Source organism: Apostichopus japonicus, chromosome 21 (genome assembly GCF_037975245.1).
Source record: "Apostichopus japonicus isolate 1M-3 chromosome 21, ASM3797524v1, whole genome shotgun sequence".
NCBI classification, from domain to species: Eukaryota; Metazoa; Echinodermata; class Holothuroidea; order Aspidochirotida; family Stichopodidae; genus Apostichopus; species Apostichopus japonicus.
In genome coordinates, this window is record NC_092581.1 from 18508822 (window position 1) to 18527888 (window position 19067).

The following is a 19067-nucleotide window of genomic DNA, read 5'->3' on the forward strand; positions in this document are numbered from 1 at the left end:
GAAACTACTTCACATCATTGTACTTGTACAGTAATGTGCAGGTTTAGCATTTTGAGCTATGTGATAATGGATAAGTTGTTCCCTCAAATAGTTGCCTTTATTCAGTAGACTGAATCATTTATGTATACAGCATATATATATATTTATATAGTATATATACATATACATAATATACATACATGTGTTATTGCAAATGCTACCCACTGCTTTTAGTATTTCAAAAATGTGAGCCTGCAGAGGTTTCAAGGTCATTATTATATTATTATTATTATTATTGAACCAAAAATATGGATTTGATTTAACCCTGAAAGTGAGAGTGCTGTCTGAAGGTTGTTTTTTATACTGTTTGCTAAGATTAATGCTGATTATTGTTTAAAGCCTCTCTTGTTTCAGTGCACCTAATTGTTGCAAACTTTTAATTGTTTAATAAAATTATGTCGTCTTTTTTGTTGTTGAAGTAAAATACATGCTTTTTATGATGCCTTGCAGTTAAAGAAAATTTTGAGTTTTCTGTATTTCTTTCTTCACCGTATCCCTTGATGCTAATTCTGGGTTTAATAGTAAATGAACATAAATAGTTATTTCTTAATTTAAAAAAAATTTGATGATGAAATTTCTCAAAATAATTTCAAGGAAAGGTAAAAGTTATAAAAGATACTTTGTGCCCTAAGTTAAGAAACAGAGAGAGTATAAACATAAATATATATGACAAACATTTGATGATTTTCCCTTTTTGTTACAGCTCCGTTCTCCGGGTATCTTACCACGCCATTGCGTTATTGCTCACATGGAGGGTGTCGTGACCCTGACTCCCAGCCGCCCAGAGGCGTTAGTCACCGTAGACGATCAGCAGCTCCACCAAACTATGGTGCTGCAACACGGGAACGTGGTACGCTTTGCAAACACATACACCTACAGATTCTGCGATCCGAAGGTGGAAGATCCAGTGAGTAATTCCGGTATTGTTGTGAAGTATAAAAGCACACAATGACTAGTTGGCTCGTCAGCCCTTTCGTTGAATGCACTAGTGTTTTATTGTGTTTTGTTGTGTTGTGAAGACCAAATATGGTAGTGAAATGAAAACAAACTTTACACAACCTACTAGTGATATATAGCTGTGATGTTTGGCTTTTGTTAAAATTCACTTCTTTGTTGTCAAAGGGACTGAAGGAAATTATTATGGGAAGGAAGTAGGTAGTGATTAATAGTAACAGGAAAGTTTAAGACATATGTGTTTGTTCACATGCTGTCACTGATTCGTAGGCGGATACAGATCAGTTTAATTGTGTGTTTACCAACTCTACCCCTTTTAAAAGATTTTCCCGGTGTACGTTTGTGGTTGCTCGGCTCTTGTACAGTATTTTGCTCTAAGTTTCAACGATATTTTTTTCAAAATTCTGAATTGAATAGCATTCCTCTCCACCTCTTTCTTTAATATGACTTTACTTGTTGTTCTAAAAGGTCAATGATATAATTAGCTAAAGTATAAACAATTGTAACCTTTGTCTGTTGATATCTGAAAAGAGTCGAAAAGAGTGTCAAGTACCCAGGAATCAGATTACAAAATATTAGAAAACTTTTTTTGAGGGAGAGAATGGTTGTTTATATAGATGACTTGAATTACTTCAGATTCATGGTTGAGAATAAATTAGAGTCCTAAAGATCAGGTGTAAGTACATATGGCAGTGACTGGGTGGTTGGTTGTGTGTGTGTGTGTGTAGTTTACAGCTTGCTCTCATCAATCCATGCTTGAGCAAAAACTGTATTTGTAACTACTGGCTGACTTGGTTTTAGAACATAATTGTATTAGTTCTAGAAATAATGATACTTTTTACAACAAACTCCGGACTTTAATTAATAAATTAATAATTGTGTAATATACTTTCCTCCTGGCTTACCTGTCTCCCCACAAACTCAGCACTCTCACTCTATCGTGTGAACTGGTAACCATTTAAGTGCTGTACCCCCTCAGTGGCCCAGTAGTTACCCATCTGTGACCCCCCAAAAGTGTCTAGAATGGTGTTTTTCAGTCTACTTTCTTATCTATTATAATTGTTCCACATTGCACATACATTATGCCGTAAGTTTGATATATAAGTTCACCCACAGTTACACAACAGACATGACAGGAAGAGTTAATGTGGAAGCACTTTACAGTAAACACTGGTATGAAATACATTGTACACCATCCGTTACCACAGCAGACTACAATATAGTATAGACACTTGACAAACCAGAAGTTTATCGCATTCATTCAACCTCTAATCCCGAGGTGTTCAGACAATCAATGATGTACCATGTTTAAAACTTGTTCGTGACCGAGGCATTTGGCGATAGCGTAACTTTGATTCAAAGCTCTCGATTGAAGTCATCATCAATTGTTTTGGCTTAATTCGCAGCTAATTTGCACCGTTTTTAGTGTGAAGACATACTTTGGCTTTGTAGAGCATAATGAGCTAATTGTTAATTACATGATTATTTAGTGTTGGGAAGTGGACTAAAAGTTGTGTAATTTTGTTGTAGTCAGATGAAATGGTTGCTGTCATTGTTTAGATATTTCAAATCACATTTAAGGCATGAAAATTAAGGTTGTTTTGTCTCAAATCACTTTAAGAGCTTGAGTCTTTGCACTGTCTTTACTTCATCTAACTCTAGAGAGAGATATTTCAATGTTGTATAGTTTGCATGGATTTATCTGTCTCCAGAAGGATTTTTTTCTTGGGGTGGACATAATGGTCACTCTTTGCTCTCTTCATGATATTTTTAGGGTTGGGAAGAAAGACAGAGGACGTTAAGCGAATCTGATCCACACAGTATGGAGACAACTTTTGATGGAAATTTTGAGACAAAATCACCATCATCACCTGACCCTCAGGTAAGAAGACTGTAACTGTCAAATGTTCAGTTACCAAACAAAGTATCACAGAGAATTACAGATGTTGGGATGAAAGCAAAAGTGTTTGGAAAAGAGAAACAGTTGTAATGATTTGTGAAAAATCAAATTTTGCCAAAATTCAGAAAGGGGAAGTTACATATTCAGTGTAAAAACTTAACTCTCTTTATCTGTTATCAGTTGTAATGTAATCCAGATGAAATAATTTTCCAAAATATTTACTAAGGAAGCCAACTTTTCCTGTCAACCTGCAGTTCTTGAATTCTGTTTTTGTGGTTACTTTTTTTCTAATTTTTTTTTTCTCTACACTATGTTTTTTGCATTCTTGTTTGTTTATTGTTGAAAGAATTATTATGCAGATCTGAAGCCTGTGTTTGTAAAGTAGTGTAAACCTAAATGAGGCAATGAGAAAATAACAGATTTTATTATTGTTTTTTCTTCTCCAAACAGCCAACTCCTAGAGCTGCTCCAGTCAGACAACATATTCTTCCAGCTACCCTAGAGTTTAGAGAACCTAGTGAGTCTCTCTTTAAATTTAACTTTGACATTTAAACAAGTTTTAACTCTTAAGACTGCTGTTTTCTCTTTCAAAAGCAAATTGTGAGTGTTACTGTTAAGCTGTAGATAGTTTACAAGAGATGTTAATTGCAGAAGTGGTGTCCACAAAAACAAAGGAAGCTAGTATTGACATTGTTGTGAGGAAATGAAGATTTTTTTTTAAAGTGCGAGATACCTGGATGACAGAGCTGTAACAAAAAGGAAAATTATAAATGTCTGTGTCAAATGTAGTTATGTTTATACTTTCCACGTTACTAAATGAGGTACAAAGAATAATTTTCAACCTTTTGTAGCGTTGTTTGAAATTACTGTGAATAAAAATCATCCAGGTTTGGTAACTTGATTATTGTCAATGTGATCAAAAGATCATGAATATTATCTGGTAAAAATTAACAACTTTATGAACAGCAAATGATCTTTATATTCTTCTTGATAGCGTATTGATGTCCTCTTGCATTATCGTCATGTTTATGCTGTCATTAAAATTTCTCATTTTTGCAGGCGAAGATGCATTTCTCAAGGCATTGATCGGGGAGGTAAATGGGGCTCACGTTCACTTCAAGCTGGCACCGACGTACGCCCTCTATCTTGCCTGTCGCTACCGCCTCTCCAAGGCGTATCGTCCCAACATGGATGCGACTGAGCGAGCTCAGCGACTGACTCCTTTCATCAACAAGATATCAGATATGATAGACACCACCGTGAGGGTGAGTTAGATCTCTCGAGTCTCAAGATTAGATTCATCAATCTCTTAATGAAGACTCTGTGAATCAAACAAACACATGTCTGTTTCTTGGAATCTTGTTCATCACTTTCCTGCCAAATCCGTCCTCTCCCCTCCTAATCCCCTGCCCTACAAGCTTGTCCTATTTGCTACCTCACCTTCCACCCTCTCACCCTGCCCTATCACCATCTCACCCCCGCATACTCAAGCCAAGTTTGTCCAACTTAGGGTGTTAAATATTGTGCCAATAGTGTGTGTGTGTACAGATAAACCTCTGATTACTAAAGCTGGATTTTTGCACAAGGAAAGTGTTTTGGTATTGCCACTGTGTTTGGCCTATGATGTGAAGCACATACTATATAAACTGTGCTGGTAGGCATAATGGGTACTTGAGTAGTCGAGAGATTTCAAGCGTCCTTGATTTTAACTTGAAATCAGTCATTGAAACTTAAACAGTACTTGTAATTTTATGCAATTTTTTGGTGGAAGTTTTTAAGCCAAAGTACCTCAAGAAATTGCATTTCTTTTTCTGTAAAGGGTATTCCTGTAAAATATATATGTTTTACAATTAAATTTGCATTTGTGATCACCACAATGGTAAGGTTTAATGTTGCTTAAGTTATATTAAAGTTGGTACTAATTTATGCTGCCTTTTTCTATACAATTTAAAATTAAAATAGTTTATAGCACCCCCTTAGAACCATTTTCTGGTGGCTCTATAAACATTACATTGCTTGTCATATGAAGGAAGGCATAGTTAGAACCAGAAAATTATACAGTAAACAACTTGTAAACATTATAATCTAACATTGATTGTTAATGCTAAATGTTGGAATTTGTATTTAAGTTTGTAAGTGGGTATCTGTACATACATAAATGGTATCTGTAATTAAATTTTTCTATTTTTAAAAATCTCTGTTTTCAATGTTTTAGGAGAACTACCAAATAGCAATGGCTATGACGTTCTGGTTGGCGAACGGTTCAGAATTCCACCACTTTTTGCAGAAGGATCTGGACATGTGTGTCATATCTCAGGATGCCCAAGACATTCTCTTTCAGAGCGCACAAGATGCCTTTAGGTATTCAGCATCTCCATCTATCATTGAAACATGCCAAAGTGGTTCTCCAAAAATAACATCTTTTCCGTTATTTTGTTCAATTTTTTGATACTATCAATCTTCCAATTCCCCAATTAATGTAATTCATAAGAATAGACTAGCTTAGTTTCCATTCAACAAAGGGAGACATTTTTCACAACTTTTTTATGATATACCTTCAGCATGAGATTAAAACTGATATCCAAAAGTATCGTGATAACAAAATTTTTTAGAATGGCAAAAGAAAAAAAAATCATTAATTACTTCATAATTAGCAGTAGTTGGTGAGAAAAACTTGGAGAGTATCTTAGCTTGATCAATTGCTCTCTCATTTTGACATACTATATCTGTAAGGTTTGGTACATTACATAAGAAAAGAAAAAGAGAAGCAAAACCAGTTGGAGACCAAACTATATTAGAAGGACTGGTCTCTTTAATGTTCTGACAAAGTATTATTATTCTCTTCAGACACTTGGTGAGACGGATTCGATTTGAGCTCAATGTAACGCTGGGCGCTTTCTTTGATCCAAGTGGTGAAGCTGACATTGATAGGGATTTTGAAGAGGGTAAGTTTACAACCACCATTTTATCAGCCATCCTTGTATTTGGCTGGTAACTAACAGAACATGTAAGCAAGTTGGATATTTGTTAATTGATACTAATTAAGATAGGTTTACTTAAGAAAGTAAATTGTCACGAATCTGAGATGGATTTTCTTTTACATAACTTGAAAAAGTAAAAAAATTGTGAAATGTTTGAATGAATCGGTTAGCATTTAATCTGGGAGTAAAACAAATATTGCCTTATTTGCACCTTTACTTTTAAACAATAGCTAATTGTTATGTTAATTTGACTTGTTTCCCCCCTTTGCTTCAGATGAGCAAGTGAAAGCGAAGGAAAATGAGAGGTGGATGTCACCACCGACCAGGAACCAGAGACGAGGAAAGGTCACAGTTAGTAAGTATTAGACGAACAAGTAATTAATGCAGGGTGTTCAAATGATTTGGAAATAATTTACACACAAGTGCATTTGTGTGAAATGATTGTGCTTGCCACTTTTGATGCTTGACGTTAGAGGCTTGATGAGACTATCACTTATGAATAAAAAAAAGCAGGCATGAGCTTAATCCGTGAATTCGCGGAATATCCATGATTTCTTTTCTACCTTGGTGACAAAAACTATTATCCTAACACACTGTAGCATATGCAAACTGGAGCCTATGCCGCAATTTTTGCAAAGTTCCGTGATTTTTTTTTACCCCAGGCTCATCCCAGAAAAAGGAGTCTTAAGTCATCCTGTTTTAATTCATCCTTCTGAATTTCAAACCTTTTCAGGTGAAGTCCTCCACATCCTTTCGTCGGTGATGACGTTGCTCCGTAGGTGCAGAGTGAACGCCGCCCTCACCATCCAGCTCTTCTCTCAGATCTTCCACTTCGTCAACGTGTTCCTCTTTAACCGTTTCTTTGCTCCACCTCCCCATCCTAAGCTCTGCACCAAAGCCTGGGGCGAGAGGCTACAACGGAGGATAGAGAGGGTGTTTGAGTGGGCAGAGAAGCAAGGCTTGGAGCTGGCAGCTAATGCCCATCTCTCTAAAGTTCATCAAGTGAGTAGAACCTATTAAAGGTCTGCTGTATATATCCCCGACTATAGCACGCTAGTGTGGAAAAGTTTCTTGAGATTACGTAATCGACCTTCCTTTGTCGTAAAATTACCTCTTTTTACCAATTAGTCTGCAATGCCTGCCACATATTTTTCTTGTATGAGTGCATTATGTGTGAATGCTGTATGATTAACTAAACTGCAGACATGAATATATTTCCACACAGTGTTTACACAGAGAGCCTAATGGTCCTAAGAAGCTATGCAGGCTAATTGTAAAGCCTGAGATGGATTTACGACCGTGGCAGGTCAATTATGTAATCAGAAAACTTTCCTATCTATAGCGTGCTATTATTGGAGCCAATAAAGCAGATCTTTAAACTTCCAGGGTGTGTTAGTTTTTGTCTCAACTTATGTGTAGTACTCTTTTTTAGAATTATTTACGTCCCTAGAAACGGTCACTTAGTGATGTTAAATGGTTACATGGTAGTAATGTATAGTTGTAAATGCTATACAGAGATGAATTTGTAAGAACAAGTTCAAAGTTGCTCTTGTTGATAGTGATCTGTAGAGCCAAGAGTCAAAAAAAGATTGTTTACCCAAAAGACTTGGAAGTTCAAAAATTTAGAAAATGTTTTTAGTGAAAATGTTGTTGATTTGTAAAAAATTGTTTGAGAGGGTTACTTCGGCTGTGTGAAACAAGACTGTAGTGATAGTCATGTTGTTAAATCGCTAGTGAAATCCGATCCAAATAAAGCAAAATATTGGAAAACTGCAGCAGCTGCAAGAACTCCTGCAGCGAGGCTGAATCAATATTAAAAACAATAGAGATTATCTCTGCGGACCATCATTGCCTTACTTTGTGAAATGCAGAGCACTAGAGATTGTCTTACACACAGCGTGGATGCAGTAAGGCTGCAGCCCTCACAGCATCTGACTTCACAGAAGATGCCTAAGAAAAGGTTTTGGTCTTTCCTGAAACAGAGGTCTGAAGTTTGGATAGACTCATTTGACATTTCAATCTATTCCTTTTGTCTTGTATTTATTCGTAGGCCATCAAACTGTTTGCTATGGAAAAGACATCAAGAGCTACGCTAGAGGCAGCGTGTAGTCAGGCGGTGAGACTCAACTCTCGACAACTTGGGACCCTCTTGGAGATGTACCAACATGGACCAGGAGAAACTCAGATCCCCAGAGAAATCATAACAGAGGTCAGAAAATAATCCTCCCTCTCTTTGGAAAGAATCCCAAATCATGAGTTTTTGACAATTAGTCTGGGATTTTATTTTTAAATATTAAGATTGAAGAGTTATTCTGGCCATCCTCTAAAGTAGAATATTTAGATGAATTGTTTTTACTCTGTGATGTTGCTGTCTTAAGAAATACACCAAGAAAAGTAAAAGATCAGGCCAATCAATCAGAACAAGAACTAACTTATTTAGAATTTGATTTTTGCTTATATGTAACAAGGTGTTTGATATGTCGAACTGGGTAAATTCAGTTTACAGACAAAACAGAAATCGTTTTAATTATTTTTTCATTAAGTAATCCTTTTCTTTGGGAAGAGCAAATCATTTTCAAAATTTGATTCTGTTTTTCTTGTTTTTTTGGGATGCAGATGGTTGCTATTCACAGGAAGTCCAATGATGAAGCTGATGTGAATATAGGGCGCCCTCTAGTACGGGAAGAAGACCCAGAGTTGCGAATTCCTATCATAATCGCAGAGGACGGTTATTCTAGTGATATTGTGAAGGACATTCCGAATGGATTGCCAGAGTTTCTTGATCCTTTGGTTCGATCAGGTAAGGCCAGACCAAGTGCTCCTTATTTTAACTTAAGTTCAACTGGAGTATTGGTGTTTAATGTAATCATGTTGTAAAAATATGAACTGTATTTATATCATAGATATATTTTACGACGGTCTGCAAATCATGCATCTCTTTATCAGAACTGTCTCATAAACATCAGTTTTGTGCAGAACTTAATCCACGTCAAGTTAAAATAATTAAAATGGTCTTTCATTTCAGGGATGGTTCGCTTCAGTGTGAATGCAATGGCCATAGGAACTTGGACCATTTACATGCATGCTCGCCCTCCAACCCCTGAGCCGATCCCAGAGAGCCCTGTAGAACCAAAGTCCCCACCTCCAGCTATAAATAATGAAACGGGGAAACCAATGGTGAGTATATGTGATTTGTTAGAAGGATACAGCTCTTGTTTCTATGATAGCTTGTGTGGTCTGTGTGGAAAGAGAATAACGGATGATCAGTACCTCCTAACTAAAGAACAAAGAAGGGGATCAACTTTTAAAAAGCTTGTTTTTGCTGACAAATAAATTTGTTGAAGGAAATATTTGTATAGCAGGTTTGTACTCAGAAACTATAGTACATAATAAGACACAAAATGCATAGACTGAAAAACTGTGATACAAAGTTTGAACACTAAATTATACCCTGTGCAGAATTTAACTAGAGATGTAGTCTCTTTCACCAATTGCTTCATTCTCAATATTCCTTCTGTTTGCTCAGCCTCAAGTCAAAGCCGACGCTAGGCCACCACCTGAGAAAAGAGAACCAGATGTAGTCATTATAGACTTGGACAAAGGATCCAGCCCTAGCATGGGGCTGAGTATTGTGGCCCTCAAGGTAATAACAATAATTTTATGTTATTTGATACATTTTATCTGAGTTAAGCTTTGAGCAAAATAAAAGGCTGACCAATATAAATCCAAATGCTGCACTAATAGGTATTTTGAAATATTGTATTCATTAAGTCATATCCAGTAATCTTGTAGTTACATTAACATTATAAAAAGGTAAATTTTCCCCGTGGATAAACAATATCGTTACATGAAAAACTTTCCATCCGAAAATGTAAAAATGATGGAAGTAGTCGTATTGCCGTGATTATTCCCATTATATCCTATCTCAGTCTTTGTAAAAGCAAGTTTTCCTACCAGTTTATTTAACAATGGTCCATCTATTTAATGTTTTACTTATTGCTCTGAAGATATGAGCCTGTGAAATTGAAAACAGAAAAAGAAAAAAACAAAACTTAATTTTCCTATCAAAGGAGTACAATAAATGTAATTGCATTTAATAATGACTTATTTTGCTCATGTGTATTTCTTTTGTTTTATTATAGGCCCCTACTCAAGAGAATTAATTGCATCTAATAATGACTTATTTTGCTCATGTGTATTTCTTTTGTTTTATTATAGGCCTCTACTCAAGAGCATTAATTGCATCTAATAATGACTTATTTTGCTCATGTGTATTTCTTTTGTTTTATTATAGGCCCCTACTCAAGAACAGATGAGTATCTATGTGAAGGCTGTTGTACCAGGTGGTGCAGGAGCTAAGGTAAATTCATATTTGGTAAAATTTAACTTGAAAGTTGAAAATATTCAGAGCAGGGTTTGTCCTTGATAATTCTTTAAATTGGATTTCGATGACACGTTTTAATGAAAATAAAAATAAACTGTTAGCAAACTGCTTATCCACTAGAGAGCCTGTGTAATAGAATGTGTAAAAGTAAGTTGGCCTGATGTTTTGATCCTAGCAGGATCTTCTTCAGAGGCTAAAAAGGCCTTTTTTGATGAAGCCGAAAGTAAAATTAAATAATTTCACAGGTTGTAACTTTTCGTGTATAGAGGTGAAAGGAGTAGTATAACATGAGGAAATCAGTAATATTAAGTTGTTTGAATTGTTGTCGGAATTCTACAATCTTTGGAGAATTTTTTCAGTTATTTATTAACTTATGTGTTTTTTGTACAGGATGGCCGGATTAAGGCTGGAGACCAAATCCTCGAGGTGGACGGGAATAATATTGTTGGCTTGGACAGGGATGAGTATGTGTTTCAGAAAAGTTTTTTTAAACCTTTGACAAAGTTCAAATGGAAGAATTCATTAAAACCAGCACAGAGAATACAAGAAAAAAATCACCTGTATTTACTCAAGATTGCAAAAATACAAGTGGCTTTTACAAAATACAATTGTTACAGAGAATGACTTGCAGAACAGGTTGCAATGACTTTAAGCACAGGTTGTTGTGAAGCAATGCTAGACTTAAGAGTGACATGTTGCATTATTAGACAAAAAGACAGTACCAGGTGATTTGTAAATCATTAATGTTTGTTAGGTTATCTTCTGAATGGTAAAACTGAGTCTTCAAGTCCTTACAAAATGTTTGGTTGAAAATTGATTTATTTTCACTTGCACTTAATGTTTTTTTTTGTTTTGTTTCCTTCAGAGCTACAAAGTTTTTAGTCAAGTCTGGCAGAGTGGTGAGACTGACGATAGCTCAACAAGGTGCTATATTCCACGGGCTTGCCGGTATCCTTAGTCAACCTTCACCCCCAATGCAGAGAGGTAAGAGAAAAGAGAGCATCAAACATGTTCCTTTAGCAAAAGGTTACACATTTTTTTGATGTACTCAGAGAGTACCACTACATCGGACTAAAAGAAGAAAATAAATCTGTACTAAAATACCCTTAAATAATTTTTTTTTTTTTAAATATGAGTTATTCAAGAGAAAAGTAGAGATGAAGTATGAAACATTTCTGAGAGAATCTATGGAATCCTTCAAGGCCTCAACAGAATTTGTTCAATGTTGACCAGTCATTTGTGTAGTGCCAGCATGAAGCAAAGGTTGAGTTTTCTCGTATTTCGTGGATTGAAAAGTGTCTTCATTTTCCTCTCAAATAAGACATAGATATTGCTTTTTGGCTCTTAAGAAAATAAATTAAAGTTCCACAACATTGATCATTGGGCAGTCAGACCCAAAGTCAAACTTTATAACCCTTATTGAAGAATTTTCTAGTGTTATCTTGTTGGTGTAATGTGCAACCTTAACCAGAGTGCGTTTAAATGTGTGTATTTGGAAGTAGTAATTGGAAGAGCCAACTTTACACCCCTTCCCCATCTTGGCTGCATAGCAGATGTAGATAGGTACAATTTTCATATATAGTAACTTTCTTCTTATTATATTCCACCCACCTAAAAGCTAATTTAGGCCAGCAGCAGCCTAAAGACCAAATGCCCGTTCCCCAGCCTCGTAACAGAGCAGACATAGACAGAAGGTCACCCACCAACTCGGACAGTAGTCACGGTAGTCGACGCGTGGAACGCCACGATTGGAGAGAGTCCTCCACGATGCCTCGGAATCCCCCCGGCATGGCAGGACTGTCTCAGGCTGACCATGCAAAGTCATCTCCGAATCTCGGTAAGAATTGTCTTCCACAATTTCACTCTCGTTTTGTCCATGTCAAGGTTTGGTTGGTTCTTTGCCAAAGAAGTATTAATATTGTTAAGATATGAATGTTTCACAAGGTGGATGTTTTATCAATACCCCATCATTTCAGCTGTAATTTAGTGAATGATTTGAGTTAGTTAAGTAACAAGGACCCTGTTGTTGGATGCCCTGATTACACTCAGAACCAGCTAGCATGTCTCTTTATGTGCTCTGATATGTCATCGTCTTGACAACAGTTAGCTACTCTGCCCTAAGTGGGAAAGAAACTTCAATGGCTGAATTGATCACGGTTAAGGTTTGTCTGTCTGTCTGTTGTCTGAATTATGGCCAGTTTTATTGTAATTGACTAATAACGTCCCTTTCTTTTGACCCTAGCCGAGGATAGAGCTGCGACGTTACCAAATAATCAGAGGTATTCACATTTTGAGCCTACGGAAAGAGAGAGGGTGTCGTCTGTATCCAACAGCAGACCTGCAGAAAGGTGAGTGAATCGATAGTGTCAATGAGACTATGTAGGAGGGGATGGGGGGGGGGACATCAAACACTAACTGATTGATATATGGATAAATAACCACAACTGGCTGGATGTGGCTCAATTGTTGAACAGTCATGAATGGTGAAAGTAATCAAAGATTGGTAAACGATCAAACATTGGTAAACAATCAAACAAACATTGGAAAACAATCATGGTAAACAATTAAAGATTGGTAAACAATCAGACATTGGTAGACAATCAAACATTGGTAAGCAATCAAATATTGGTAAACAATCAAACATAGGTAAACAATCAAAACATTGGTAAACAATCAAAACATTGGTAAGCAATCAAACAATGGTAAATACTCAAACATTGGTAAACAATCAAAACATTGGTAAACAATCAAAGATTGGTTAACAATCAAAACATTGGTAAACAATTAAACATTGGAAAGCAATTAAACATTGGTGGACAATCAAAGATTGGTAAACAATCAAACATTGGTGGACAATCCAACGTAGGTCACCAATCAACAGTCGGTGAATAGAAAGAAATTTTGAAAAATTATGAAACACAGGTTAAGAAATAGTGTGACTTTTGCATAAGCTTCGCCTTTTTTCTTATTTTTGCAAATGGAGGGGTGTGAGAGGCCAGGGTTTGTTAACTCTGTTAGGGTATATCCCTCTTTACAGGAGCTTTGCAATTGATCGTGTCCTCTAGTCTCGTTGAGACTGCCCTCATCATCCTATGTAATACAATCATATTCTTTGATTTCACAGGCCCAGGGTACTTCAGAAGGGAGGTCTTGCTCAGAGATCCAAGTCCACATCTCAGCTTGATCCGGAAAACTTTGAAACTGATGGTGGTTACCCGAGACACTCACAATCTTCATCAAACCTTCATGAGCCTCTCTATAAGGGTAAAGCCCCTCCCGAAGAACCACCATTTAGAGGACCCCAGGGTAAAATATTTGTCGACCAACTGGAGCATGAACCGTCTCGCAGATTACCGCAACCGAGAGATGAGCCAAGACCTGTACCACAACCTAGAGGTAGGCCAAATGGGCCACAAAGTGCAGGGCCTCCCAGACAGTATGGTTCACCATTTAATGACTCACAAAATGATGATTCCGTGAGACAGTTAGGTCAATCGCCTAATGGCCCTCAGCAGAGGATGCCCCCACAGGGTTATAGGCCCTCTGGTCCAATGAACCAGAACAGGATTAATGGGCCTCCTGGACAGCCCCAAATGATGGATCCGAGAATAGGTCAGCCAAGAGTCAATGGCCCTCCTGGCCCAGCCAGGATGAATGGTCCCCCTGGTCCAGCTAGGATGAATGGTCCCCCTGGTCCAGCTAGGATGAATGGTCCTCCTGGTCCAGCTAGGATGAATGGTCCTCCTGGTCAAGCAAGGCCGAATGGGCCTCCTGGTGATATGAGATTAAATGGGCCACCACCGGGACAACAGCGGTTACCTAGTCCGATGTACCAGGGCAGGATGGCGAGTCCTAACCAGCAGGGACTTCAACGATCCCTTTCCTCTTCCTCAGCGCCTCCATACGACCAGCCAAAGTCACACGTAATAGAAACGCACTTCCCAGCCGAGCCACCTCGTAGTGATGAGAGAAGGTCTATGGAGCCTCCAGGCGGACACTTCAATCAGTCACCGCAACCTGGACCACAAAGACCAGAACCTCAGAACCAAGGGCCAAGGATGAGATTACCCCCGAATGGCCAAGCATCCTACCACCCACCAGAGAAAAGCATGCCTCCTCCCCCTCCTCCACAAGCGATTGACTTTGAGGTACCATTTGCAGACCTTCCCCCTCCTCCTGCTGATTTGACATCACCTGCTAACAATATTGGAAACATTCCAGATGATTTTCCTCTCCCCCCTCCCCCACCAGATGTCCCTGCATGGGATGACGAGTTAGACGACTACCAGAGAATGTTTGAGGAGCAACAGAGGGAACTGGACAGAGAATTGAAACTTCTTCAGGAGGCTGACGATGAATTAACTACAGTGGAACGACCTGCGTATGCATCGCTGCCAAGACAGGGTCGTATCAATCAGCCGTCTACCCCGCTGGGAGATCAACAGAGACCTCAGCTACAGAGACAACCGTCTAACGGTCCCATTCCAGTGGCCATCCCGAAAGCACCTACCTCGGAAATGAACAGACAGAAATCGTCAGGGTTCGACACGCAGAACTTGAATGGCAGAGCTGCTGCTCCCATGTCTGTGACCAGTCTGATGCCCTCAGCATCGGTGAATACGTCCATCTCACCATCAGCCTGGGACAGAGACGAGAAGGAGAGGAAGGAGGAGTGGTACGAAGAGGAGATGCTCAAGAGGAAATCTCTCGAAATAGACGATCTCCTGCGGACGCCCAACAAGACTCCACAACAGGAAGAGCGACTCCGGAAACTGCAGGTGGAAGTAGAATTCCAGAAACGCGTCCAGGAGTCTCGAGATGAAGACAGAGACAGTAACCAGGAGGAGGAGCAGGAGATCACCAGGGCAACGGTGAAAGCGAGAATGGTGGACATGGTAGCAGATAATACCAATAATTCTCTGGGGAACATGCTGACCCAACCGCCACCTGCTAGAGGTCAAGAAAAGAATCATTCTGATTTCATGGACAGCCAAGCCAGGAGACTGCAGCAACTGAAGGAGGAGAGGATGCGACAGCAACAGGACGAGGAGAGGATGTGGCAGCAGCAGCAGCAACAGGAGAGTTCAGAGAGAGCTAAGAGGCAGCAGAATGAAGATACTCTAAGGAGGCAGGAAGAGGAATTACAGAGGAGGTACGAACAGCAGAGATTGGAGTACGATAGGAGAGAAGCCCAAATAGAACAAGAGAGGATACGTCTGGAACAGCAATTAAATCTACGAAACGGACCCAACCAGAACACCAATACATCTCCCTATCCTCAAGTCAGTAGTACTGGGAACACCACAAACGGAGCACAGGCTACAACTCAGGCTAATAACAATTACAGTGGGTTCTACCAGGCGCGCCCGTACCAGCCAAATGCTATAGCAAGTCAACCTATTAAGAAAGCACCACCCCTTGTGTCTTCAAAACCAGCGTTAGCCCCAAAGCCTTTCGTAGCCCCAAAGCCTAACCTGAAGGTGCAGCTCCCGAGTAGTAATGGACCTTCGTATAACGGACAGACGGCCCCTTCTAACAACAACTATGCACCAGGTACCGGCCAGACCCTTGCAACTCCAGAGAATAGTCAGAACTTGAATGTTTATCGCACAGGTGAGACACCAGGGGTGATAGGGGCACAGGAGGTGTACAGGGACCCCTATGAGAGAAAAATCATGAGCCAGAGAATGAAAAAGGATGAAAACCCCACTTCACCCCTTAGACCTCTGACCTTCAGGGAGAAAATGAAGGCTTTCTCTGAGGATGGCGGTACGCCAGAAAAAAAGAATCGCACCTCAAAATGGGAGCAAAAATTTCTCTCGGAAAATCCTGACGTTTTGCAAGGCTGAACTAGATGGATTCAGATACAGTAGAGTTTGCACACAACTGAAGTCTTAGAAGAGAACGTTAATGGGGGGGGGGGGGCGAGGGGGGAAGTGTGATCTGGAATGTCTGCTCGGAGGGTGTCATGCCTTGATGTAACTGAAACATACAGCATATGCCATCTATCATGACATCTGTAGCGCCTCCTTGGCATTTCAAATAATGGCATTATAGATACATGAATATTGGAAAAAGTCACTTATGAAGTTTTCTTAACCATTTGACTAATAGTCATCATGTTACAGAAGAATTGCTTGATGACTACTAACACACATAGCAAATGTGTCTTTTGGGTTGTAACATTGGTAAAGGCCACGACCCAGTCTCTGTGGTTGTGAATGGACATGTTATGGTCATTTAAGCTCTAATGGTTGTTTTCATGTCGATGGCTTTTATCATTCACTCTGGTCCAAATTCTCATTCAGTCTTCCGGTGTGTGTCCTCAGAATTGCTCTAGCTTTTCAAACACTGAGATTTCTATGTCAGGTTGATTGTGATAGTTAACAATAACTCTTATAGAGAAAAAGAGCAAAGTTTGTCGTGAAACACTTGAAGTTTAACAACAGATCACAGTAAAAATACAAATAGAACAGCGTAACAAATCACAGGATAATTTCAGGATATAAATGTACACAGCTGTCGTATGATATCTTAATGTTGCCCAGGGTAACAAAGCCTTACTTGATAGTTATATAATTGTAAGCAGTTATATATTTTCCATTTTTGTGGATACGTTTGGGTTGAAGGTTATGATTGGATCAATAATTATGAGGATCCAAGATGGCTGATCTTCAGTCAATATGAAGATGTAACTACAGGAAAAAGTAGTGTGTATGTGATATCAGCAATGTGAGCAGAGGTACACTAAACTAGCAATTTGTAAATGATGATCTAAGATGCCATTGATTCATGATATATTTTATACTGGGGTACATGTATCGATGGTTGACACAAAATACCATTTTAATTCTTTGGTCTGTTTTACAATATTATGTATTGAGGGCTAAATGAGATCTCCTACAGTAGTATTCACTAATGGTTGTTGCTGTTGATATACATTATCATTAGGTAAATAATATTAATAATAAAAGATGCCTCTGTAAATAAATGTCTATAATAATTCCATAATTAGTTGAATTTCAAAATGTATTCAGTTTTTGTAAATACATCTCCATTTTCTCTTTGTATTCTTACTGGTAATTGTACATTTTTGAGCAAGATCCCTTGGGGTGGGGGGGAGGGGGTATCTTGGAGACCTAAGGGACATGGGAGGGTATTTGAGCCATCATACAATATTTTTTCGATCATTCATTTTACCAATGTATTCATGGATATTCCTGCCATACAAGTTATAACACTGTACTACATATTCATGTATATCACAGATTATTTGCTGATCTTTCAATTAAGACCACCTTTGGTCCGTTTTGTTTTCATTTCTTCAACCACACAAACAATTCACACTTTGCTAGTATTCACAGCTATTCGTTTTCGATAGGCTACCACTATTTTATCTTCTTCTAGTTCTGTATTCTGGTTATCATTAATTGGCATTATAATTACAATATCTTTAAGTCATATCACAGTTATCAGCATAACCCCCAAATATGCTAGACAGTCCAATAATGGCCACTCCTATTCAAGCTTCAACATGCATTTTACAGTCTGCAAACCTTAAAATAATCTCTCCTTATTTAACTATTTGATTGTCCACTTTAAATCCTTCTCAGTATCAAGGAAAATAATAAGATGGTCACAATCTTAGTTTTGAAAACTCTTAGCATTTCTAGCACTCCAAACTTTGTGGGTTATACTGATAACTTTTAATGAACCTTCACGTGCCTTCTTGTGACACCAATGGTACAAAAAAATGTTCTGAAGGTCCTGTCAATATCCAGACATATTTGTAGCAGATTGGGTGTGTGGTATGTCAAAGTTACTTCATTTGTTTTATTACAAGTTAACCATGTATTATGTATTTTTATCTGTTGCTAAATAATGAAGTCTAAAAAGGAAATAATACAACTTGTTGTCTTATGTTTTTTGTTTATTGTTTAGGTTTTTATTCAACTCAACCAATAGTTTCATTTTCATACTTTCAATTTGGACAGATTTGTTGTGAAGGCGCATACATTACAGTCACTCAAATCATTCTGCATCGCACAATCAAGTTTTCTTGATTTATCTAAATGAATTTGCAGTTCAAGTTTTTCAAATATGACGTATTCAATATGTCATATTTTCTCAGCATGTTTTGTAATTGTTCTATTTCTAATTCAAATGCTTGTTGTGTTTTCTATGCTGGGAATGACCTGGTTTTTTTTCCTGGAATAGTAAATAAAAAAGATAGATGAGGCGGAGGTAGGTTTGGGTATGTGAAGATGATCTCGGTCCCTATTCCAACTAGCCTTTGTTAAAGGGTGTGAAGACTCGCGCACAAAGAAACGTCTCATGCCGGTAATCTGACCTAGTTTCAAATGAGGTGTAATAGAAGTGTTAGACACCACCATTGATCCAAGAAAATACACAGCTTGCTACCATCGGTAATTAGACACTAGTGTACAGTCAGTTCATACAGCTGCGGTCAATACCCACAGCACAGTGTGCAAACGATACAGCGATGGACATCTCAGGTCCAGCTTAAGATAACAATTAAGGTATCACGTTTCATTACTGTCTGCATTTTGTAGCGACACGAACAAAACGTCACTTGCAAGCAACAGAGAAATGACTTTTCAGATGGCCCCACGCGGTTTGGGGTGAGTCTTCAATGCCTTTAAGGCGTATCAGCCAATTTTTCTTTGCCAAATGTAACCAGTCGATCCGTACTATTCTTCACGCTATGAGGGATTCATTCCTGCGATTGCGGCTGTGTGTCATTCATTCCTGCTTTGATCGCGCCGGCCTCTGTGAAGCGTATGTAGAA

At 38.4% G+C, this 19067-nt stretch overlaps 1 protein-coding gene across 1 annotated transcript in view; it reads left to right on the top strand.

Moving 5' to 3' along the window:
- Window positions 1-17100, top strand: part of LOC139963132 (uncharacterized) — a 40069-nt gene extending 22969 nt beyond the window's left edge. The window contains exons 10-27 of the mRNA XM_071963677.1: window positions 743-946; window positions 2768-2875; window positions 3344-3410; window positions 3953-4158; window positions 5109-5254; window positions 5741-5838; window positions 6149-6229; window positions 6608-6876; window positions 7925-8083; window positions 8491-8674; window positions 8900-9051; window positions 9401-9517; window positions 10169-10234; window positions 10649-10722; window positions 11124-11242; window positions 11877-12095; window positions 12501-12606; window positions 13383-17100. Coding sequence (XP_071819778.1) covers window positions 743-946; window positions 2768-2875; window positions 3344-3410; window positions 3953-4158; window positions 5109-5254; window positions 5741-5838; window positions 6149-6229; window positions 6608-6876; window positions 7925-8083; window positions 8491-8674; window positions 8900-9051; window positions 9401-9517; window positions 10169-10234; window positions 10649-10722; window positions 11124-11242; window positions 11877-12095; window positions 12501-12606; window positions 13383-16107 — 5100 coding nt within the window. The 3' untranslated portion in view covers window positions 16108-17100. The remainder of the gene's footprint in view (window positions 1-742; window positions 947-2767; window positions 2876-3343; window positions 3411-3952; window positions 4159-5108; window positions 5255-5740; window positions 5839-6148; window positions 6230-6607; window positions 6877-7924; window positions 8084-8490; window positions 8675-8899; window positions 9052-9400; window positions 9518-10168; window positions 10235-10648; window positions 10723-11123; window positions 11243-11876; window positions 12096-12500; window positions 12607-13382) is intronic.
- The last annotated feature ends 1967 nt before the right edge of the window (window positions 17101-19067 follow it).